Source organism: Chanodichthys erythropterus, chromosome 20 (assembly GCF_024489055.1).
Source record: "Chanodichthys erythropterus isolate Z2021 chromosome 20, ASM2448905v1, whole genome shotgun sequence".
Taxonomy (NCBI): Eukaryota; Metazoa; Chordata; class Actinopteri; order Cypriniformes; family Xenocyprididae; genus Chanodichthys; species Chanodichthys erythropterus.
Window position 1 is genome coordinate 23980678 of NC_090240.1, and position 9169 is coordinate 23989846.

The 9169-nt window shown below is 36.4% G+C and overlaps 1 protein-coding gene across 1 annotated transcript in view; it reads left to right on the forward strand.

The window, feature by feature from the left end:
• The first annotated feature begins 655 nt into the window (after positions 1 to 655).
• Positions 656 to 9169, forward strand: part of ddost (dolichyl-diphosphooligosaccharide--protein glycosyltransferase subunit (non-catalytic)) — an 8986-nt gene continuing 472 nt past the window's right edge. The window contains exons 1-11 of the mRNA XM_067370991.1: positions 656 to 909; positions 1141 to 1251; positions 1337 to 1423; positions 1510 to 1613; positions 2814 to 2908; positions 2990 to 3083; positions 3188 to 3336; positions 5942 to 6089; positions 7612 to 7732; positions 8081 to 8187; positions 8300 to 9169. The exon at positions 8300 to 9169 is cut by the window's right edge and continues 472 nt beyond it. Coding sequence (XP_067227092.1) covers positions 675 to 909; positions 1141 to 1251; positions 1337 to 1423; positions 1510 to 1613; positions 2814 to 2908; positions 2990 to 3083; positions 3188 to 3336; positions 5942 to 6089; positions 7612 to 7732; positions 8081 to 8187; positions 8300 to 8449 — 1401 coding nt within the window. The 5' untranslated portion in view covers positions 656 to 674 and the 3' untranslated portion in view covers positions 8450 to 9169. The remainder of the gene's footprint in view (positions 910 to 1140; positions 1252 to 1336; positions 1424 to 1509; positions 1614 to 2813; positions 2909 to 2989; positions 3084 to 3187; positions 3337 to 5941; positions 6090 to 7611; positions 7733 to 8080; positions 8188 to 8299) is intronic.

Sequence of the window (9169 nt, forward strand, 5' to 3'; positions counted from 1 at the left end):
AGTAAAATTATGAAAAGTAATTTAATTCATGAAACGCCACACAAATGTAAACATGTAACATTCAGAAATGTATCATGTAAAAACCAACGCCTATAAAAGCATTGTTTTAGAAAGCAAATATTAAGTATATAAGTATAATGGATGAATTAACTTACAAGTATATAATAGCTAACGTTATATATGATATCTTCACGTTCAGTTTTATAAAATTAATTGAACTTATTGCCACACACTGAGGCCATAAAGTTGTGTTGCACTGACCCCTGTTGGTCGTTAAAAATGTAAACAGTTTGTACATAACATGAAAAGGCTGATTTTTTATTATTATTATTTTTTTTTCCAAAATCTATCTATAAGGATAATCAGTTCACGCGCATAAATTTAATTAAATTAACATATTATTTGTTTAATTTAATAAATAAATACATAACATTTTTAATTTAAATTTATAATAAATTAATAAATTGTTTCATCTGCATGTATGTTTGATCAAATTTCCTTCAAAAAAAAAATAAAAAAATAAACACGTTTTATTGTATGTGTAAGGTGTGGACGATGCCAGATATTTTGTCTCATTATAATATTAATGAGCCTATGAGGCAGCACGCGATTGGCTGCAGCTCTGGGTCAGAGTTCGCATCCGCGTTAGCGCTGACGTTGTCCAAAGGAGGAAAATGGCGATGGGTTGCTTGTCAATGAGGGACACCGCGACTCTTGCAACATTAACCTGCAAAAGACGGCGTGCTACAATGATTCCCAGATTGTCTGGCGGGTTCAGTAAAAGCACTCTGTTTGCTTTATCCCTGGCGTTAATGTTGCAGGCGGTTTTAGGAGACGGAAAGACTCTCGTTTTGCTGGACAATCCCAACATCAGAGACACTCATTCAATCTTCTTCCGCAGTTTAGCAGGTGAGCTACACATTATCTGATATTTTTTATTCAAATACTACAAATTATCACATTAGCACCTGGAAACAAGTTTAATATATTCATTTATATGCTATATGAGTAGAAGATGCGGGTTGAGAATATGTGAATGTGATTGAGTAATTGCACCAACATGCCTGTACTGACACAAAAAGGTATGGTACGTTTCTTTTTAAGTGTTTAAACCCATAATTGCATTCTTGTTGTTTTCAGATCGTGGGTTTGACCTTACCTTCAAGACTGCTGATGATCCTGGTCTCTCTTTGATAAAGTATGGCCAGTTCCTCTACGACCATCTCATCCTTTTCTCTCCATCAGTGGAAGGTGAGGCCTGTTGAATTTCATGTCATGCTGCAATTTTTATTTTTGAATATCCATTTTCTTATGTTTACAAATATCCAATAAACAGATTTTGGGGGCAACATCAACGTAGAGACCATTACGGCCTTCATTGATGGTGGAGGAAATGTTCTTATTGCTGCCAGCTCTGATATCGGTGAGTGCTGTATTGGTTTTGAATAAGTGTATTCATACTGGCCTGATGATGTCAAAGTAATCTTTTTACCTATATGACTCTGGCAGGTGACCCTCTGAGAGAGCTAGGCAGTGAATGTGGGATTGAATTCGATGAGGAGAAAACCGCTGTCATTGACCACCATAACTATGATGTGTCTGATCCTGGCGAGGTAAGTAATGGAAGGAAAAATGGCTTCAAGCAGTTTATATACAATGAAATGTGAAAATATGAACATAAAATAAAAATGGACATATTTATTTTCTTAATGCACTCTTCTCTCGTATTGTCCATGACTCTTCAGTACACCACATTCAAGTGAAAAAAGTCTTTGGAATCTCGTAATGTAAATTATTTGCATAGACTAAATGATTTTTCACTTTGGCTGATGTCACCTACTGTAGGCTGCTTGGCTTTAGCCAATAGCAAGATAGCATTTAGTCATTGTTTTTTCAGATGAATCACTTTGATTTAAAATAATTAATTGAAGTACCCACTCAGATTTTAAGTTAATATTTTGATAATTTATTTAATTTAACATGTGTGCACAGTTCTGATATTGGTTAATGGTCACATGATATGCAGGTAAACAAATAAAATATTTAATCTTTTTTTGTAACACTAATTCCGTACTTTATTATGAAAATTATGTGTAATAAAGATTATGGCACCAATAGAAAAAGATATAATGTGAAACACTTGAGGGTGAACTTGACCTTGGAATTAAAGGTGGTACAGAGGATTTTTTGTTGAAACTGTCTTTACTAACTGTTAAAAGACTATTTATTAGGTGCACTGAAAGGAATAATATTAATATACATCATCTGTGCATGAGGTGGGGCCTTAAAAACTTCAGCCAATCGTGTGAACGATTGGCCCTCTGGCTTGTCAATCACTGCCATTACGTTCCTTGTGAGAGACGTGCGCGGCTGCGTGATCCAGTAACTTTCCACACTCCACAGGCGCCGCATGCGATGTTTTTGTCAGGAGACAGGAGTAACAACTGCAGATTATGAGTTACCTGCAGTGAGTCCGACATAATGAATCCACTAACACGACACAGAGAATGCCGGTGGTAAACAAACAGTGTTCCAATACTCGTGCACGAGTTTTGGGAGGCATTCCCTCGAAATGAGCTGTGAAGGAAGGGGGTTGTTCTTACGTATGCGCTCATTTCAAAAACTCAGTAACAGTCTTTGGTTTCTCAGTCATCGAAAAGATCCTCTGTAGCACCTTTTAAAATGGGTTGCTATTTCATGTTAAATTAATATTGTAATTATTTTATTCTCTTGACATTTACACCACAGTTTAAAATCTTTGAAGCCTTATCAGGCATGTTAAAGTTTAATTCTTTTTTTTTTTTTTTTTACAGCACACGCTTATTGTTGCAGATCCAGAGAATCTTCTTAAAGCACCAACTATAGTTGGCAATCCCACTGATAAACCAGTCCTATTCAAAGGTGTTGGGTAAGTGGTCTCTTGATACGCTGTTACTTGCTTATTGGGAAAATGTAACTGTTCAAGTTACAAGTTACCTCTCTTTCTCAGCATGGTGGCTGACCCAGATAACTCTCTGGTGCTAGACATTCTGACAGGATCCTCTACTTCATACTCCTACTTTCCTGATCGTCCCATCACACAGGTAAATATTTCAAAGTATGGTGCTTAATGACAGCCAAAATCTTTTAATGTTATATTTTTGGTAGATTCATTGCCACTCACCTCAGTTCCCTTTTTGCTTTCCAGTATCCTCATGCAGTTGGAAAGAACACCCTACTGATTGCCGGTCTGCAGGCAAGAAACAACGCACGTGTGGTTTTCAGCGGGTCATTGCACTTCTTCAGTGATGCTTTCTTCAACTCCCCTGTGCAGAAGGCTGCCCCTGGGTCAAAGAGGTATGTTAATGTTATATTGCTATATATTCAGACGTTGAAATGCATTGTGACATTAGGTTGAAATCATATGTATTAGTGTCCTACCGATATGGATTTTTGATGGTCAATGCCGATATAAAGTCAGTAAGCTATATCTGATATTATACTATTTATTGATTATTTATTTAGGATACTTCACCCAAAAATTAAAATTTGATGTTCATCTGCTTACCCTTTTTGTTTGACTTTGTTTCTTCAGTAGAACACAAATAATGATTTTTAACTCCAACCGCTGCTGTCTGTCAGTCAAATAATGCTAGTGGATGGGAACTTCTACTATAAGAGTAAATAAAACTTGCATAGACAAGTTCAAATTAAACCGTTGCGGATCGTGACGACACATTGATGTCTCGTGCATATACTTCAATGAGAGTGAAACATCACTGCCGTTGTCGGAGCGCGATCAGGCCTTACTAACCAAGTGCTGAACGCAGTTGGACATAGTGGTGTATTAGAGTTGATATGATATAAATACTGCACAAACTGATCGTTTCGTGTCTTAGGACATCAATGTGTCATCACGATCCGCAGGGTTTAATTTGGACTTGTCTATGCAGGTTTTATTTATTCTCATAACAGAAGTTCCCATCCACTAACATTATTTGACTGACAGACGGCAGCGGTTGGAGTTAAAAATCATAATTTGTGTTCTACTGAAGAAACAAAGTCACCTACATCTTGGATGTGCTGGGGTAAGCAGATAAACATCAAATTTTCATTTTTGGGTGAACTATCCCTTTAAAGATGGTAAATAACACATGCATAACAGATGCTACAATAAAATAAGTTACTTTGCATATTTACTGGATTAGAAGTATTTAATTGTAAAATATATAAAAATGTTTTAAACTTGACAAAATACAACTCTAAAATAAACATATTTAAACTTTAGATAGAAACTTCTTGATTCTGTAATGCTATTATAGTATTTTTCACAAATAAAGAGATAGATGAAAATATGAATAAAAAGGAAGTAAACACTGTAACCAACAGTGCACTCAGTAATCTGATAAGTCTGTGTTCACTGGGAATCATATTTTATCAAATAAAGACCAGGTAGGGCTTCTTTTACATACAGTTAATATGACATGAACATCATAGTGCCAACTGAATATAGCAGAGCATATTTTGAATGAAATATCTGCATATGTCTGTTCTATTCAAATGTGTATTTGATGAATGTTAACATTATATGAGAAAGTATTATAGCATTTGTCTGTTTATTACTAATAATAGAAATGCAAATGCTGTAATACTTTTTTTTTCATATGACATTAATTTTCCTTGTTTAACAGTTCTGTGTAATATTCTGTGTAATTTAGACAGAACTGATAAAACAAAGGCAGTAAACTAATGAAGACAGTGAATCTGTCACTTTGACATTGGCCAAACAGGCCAAAAACGTAATGGCTGATGCTGATAATTAAAGGTGCCCTCGAATCAGAATTTGAATTTACCTCGGCATAGCTGAATAACAAGAGTTCAGTACATGGAAAAGACACACATTGAGTTTCAAACTCAATTGTTTCCTCCTCCTTATGTAAATCTAATTTGTTTAAAAGACTTCCGGAAAACACTCAGATCTCAACATTACACCGACTGTTACGTAACAGTCGGGATCATTAATATGTATGACCCCAATATTTGCATATGCCAGCCCATTCAACGCATTAGACAAGGAAAGGCAGTGTTAACGGCTGGATCTGTGCACAGCTGAATCATCAGACTAGGTAAGCAAGCAAGAACAACAGCGAAAAATGGCAGATGGAGCAATAATAACTGACATGATCCATGATATCATGATATTTTAGTGATATTTGTAAATTGTCTTTCTAAATGTTTCATTAGCATGTTGCTAATGTACTGTTAAATGTGGTTAAAGTTACCATCGTTTCTTACTGTATTCACGGAGACAAGAGCCGTCACTATTTTCATTTTCAACACTTTTAATCTGTATAATGCATAAACACAACTTCATTCTTTATAAATCTCTCCAACAGTGTGTAATGTTAGCTTTAGCCACAGAGCATATAGCCTCAAACTCACACAGAATCAAACGTAACCATCTAAATAAATACTTTACTCACATAATTCGAAGCATGCATACAGCGTGCATGACGAACATATTGTAAAGATCCATTTGAGGGTTATATTAGCTGTGTGAACTTTGTAAATGCACTGTAATATAGTCGAGAGCTTGTGTGGCAGAGGGAACGCATCTCTTAAAGGGGCCGTGCTGATAAAATCAGTGCATAGTTAATGATGCCCCAAAATAGGCAGTTAAAAAAATTAATTAAAAAAAAACTATGGGGTATTTTGAGCTGAAACTTCACAGACACATTCAGGGGACACCTTAGACTTATATTACATCTTGTGAAAAAACAATCTAGGGCACCTTTAAAACATGCCAAATATTGGTCGATATATTGGTCAGCCATTAATATGTGTTATTATTTTTGATCAATTGTGAAGTTAAGGCTCTCAACTAAACTTATTGTGCCATGCTGAAAGATATTCTCCATTTGTTTAGAGTTTTTATAATGCATGATGTGTCTATTCTTCATAGATATGAACAGACTGGTAACCAGGAGCTGGCTGAGGCCCTGTCCCGCTGGGTGTTTAAGGAGGCAGGTGTTCTGAGGGTTGGGGCTGTTACCCATCATCCAGTTGGAGAGGGCACACCCCCTGCTGCCTATACCATCACTGACCTTGTGGTGAGGCATAGCGTATATTGTTTTTATAGGCATTATAAGGGCTTTCGCACTGAACAGTTCTAGGAACTAGCCACTAAGATAGCTCCCCGAGAACTAATTTCTCCCCCGGGTCATGTTCCTGGTTCCTTCGCACCGGGAATAGGAACTGTGAAACGGTCGACAGCGTCCTTCTTTAGGGAATTTTACAGTTGAAGACCCAAAAGACCAGATATGATGAAATAAAGACCTGGAGTCAGAGTTTTAAAAAATAATAAATTGAAGAAAATTTTTACTGAATAATAGTTCTCGGTTTCATCAGCAGAGTTTGTAGGCCGCTCTGCGTACATTCACATTTCCACAATTTTATTCTAACAGTCTACTAACTACGTCATTACTAAGGTAAAAATGATTCTGATTGGCTAAGATAAATAGACAAATTTGGTAATCTTCCACACATGGACAGACAGTCAGAAGCATATCTCCATTCGTCAGGATGCTGACGAGGGGACCCTGGATTTAGGTACTGGATGTCCTTTTGGGGTCATGACATGGCGTCTGTCTGTTCTCCAGCAGAGTGCCAGTTGTCCACCAGTACAAAGGACCTGCACAGAACACTTAGCGCACGTACACGGATACACATGAATCACAGCTTCTTCAAGGTTGAAGTTGATCTGAGCTCTGCTCTGAGCAGGAAACTTTCCCAAAACATACTGATAACATGTTCTTTTCTCTCAGTGAGAGGTACAGACAATATTAAAAATTTAATTTCTAGTATTTGAAAAGGAAAAGAAATGCTTTAACATGCGTTGAAGAAGCCATTCAAATAATTTAACAGAAAGATAAATGTTGATTAATAACTTGAAAGATATATATTGAAGCGGCAACGGTTTCCAGAATCCACCCCACTTTAGGAACATTTACAAACATTGAAAAATGGTGAATGGATGATGCCGTGATCGGAGCTGTGTTTGTTGTGTCGTGGGTTTTATGATAACAGAGATTAAATGTAAACGCATAATTTACACGACTGAAAGAGCAAAAAGTTGGGCTAAGAAACAAAATCTCCTATGACAACTTTCAGTATTGCATATCATTGAGGTGGAGAAAAGAACACAACCCTGCAGACAACAGGTAAATGCCATTATCACCCTTTTCCATGTTTGTGAAGTAAATGTTTACATGGCTTTTTAAAATGTTGAATGCCCGTGTTTGACATGCGTTTGACCAATCAATGTACACTCACGTCACTGATAGTTCCTGTAATGCTGGTTTAGACCCTATTCTGAAGTGGTAGCTAATTTAGTTCCCCCAAAAAGAGTTCCTAGAACTAAAATTGTTCCTAGTTCCTGTGGTGCGAACACGGCACAATCCGGGTACTTCAGCCAATAGTTCTAGAAAAGGTTCCTCCGGTGCGAAAGCCCCTATAGCTCATTTGACAGTTTTGGAACTGGAAGTGTCTTCTGATTTGTGACTGTGACGCAAGCAAATATTTTGCTCAACAAAGCAATTTGACTTACTACTACTGTCTGCATTGTCTCTACAGGAATACAGCATTGTGATTGAGATGCTTTCTGGTGGAAAGTGGGTGCCCTTTGATGGAGATGACATTCAGCTGGAATTTGTCAGAATTGATCCATTTGTTAGGACCTATCTTAAGAAAAATGGTATGTTTTCACGTGTATCCACCGTTTGAATTGTTGGGGTCAGTAAGAGTTTTTTTAATATCTTTAAGGAATGTTTCTTGTGCACCAAATCGGCATATTATAATGAATGACACTGAAGACTGGAGTAATGATGATGAAAATTCAGCTTTGCATCACAGGAATAAATTACATTTTAGAAAAAAATTATTTAAAATTATAATATTTCACAATATTACTGCTTTGTATCAAATAAATGGCTGAGTGTAAGAGACATCTTTCATAAACATAATCTTACTGACCCCAAACTTTTAAATAGTAGTGTATGTTAATAATGAATGGCATTAAAGATATATATGACTGTTTCTTTAGGTGGAAAATACAGTGTACAGTTCAAGCTTCCAGATGTATATGGAGTTTTTCAGTTCAAAGTTGACTACAACAGACTTGGCTACACGCACCTGTACTCCTCAACCCAGGTGAGATTCATTATAAATTTGAAAACTTTCTGTTTATATTTAGGGTTCTCAATACTTCCGTAGTGATTTACAAAGACTGTTGATACTTACTGATTCTTTTGTTATTCCACAGGTGTCTGTCCGCCCCCTGCAGCATACCCAATATGAGCGCTTTATCCCCTCAGCCTTTCCATATTATGCCAGTGCCTTCTCTATGATGGCAGGACTCTTTGTCTTCAGTTTCGTCTTTCTGCATATGAGAGAAAAAGAGAAGTCTGATTAAAATGAGTACCAGTAATGAGGAGTGCAAGAAAATGTAAAAACAAAGCTCCAGACCTCTAGCAGTCATGATGAATAGAGATCTGAAATATGTTGGTATGGGCTCCTTTTGGTGTGTTGGATGGTGTGCCATTACAACAGAAGACAACAATTGTAAATCATTTTTTTGGAGGGGGGTTGGGTAATCTAACAAAAGATATGTTTTTGTTTTCTGGTTTGCCATTTGGTTATTTAAAGTGATTTTGGGGCACTCTTCTTTTATTTTGTATAAAAGGCAACTTGAATTGGTTTTTATTATACAACATGCACTGATGTTTCAGCTCTTGCTATGAAAAGATTGTTTTGGAATCTACCATTTGTAAAAAGAGGAATGGATGCTCAAAATGTGGTTGAAACACCTGAAGGCAGTAAAGTTTTAACATTCCACCACTACACTTTTTCGTCTCTCTGTTGTTCAGTTGCATCACACTTGAAAGTGCCTGATTCTATTCATGATGGAGTTATAAATAGTTTTTACAGAACCTCATCTCTAAACTATGCAGCCAAGTTTATTTGTAATGTTATTCCTTTTAATTTCTTAAATATATGGGTATTTAGGAATCGAAAGGAATATGAGATAGTAGGAACGTGTGACAATATATCAACACTGTGTATACACAGATGACATGCATTATTTTTTTAAAATATTTTATTTGATACACTACTGTTCGAAAGTTTGGGGTTG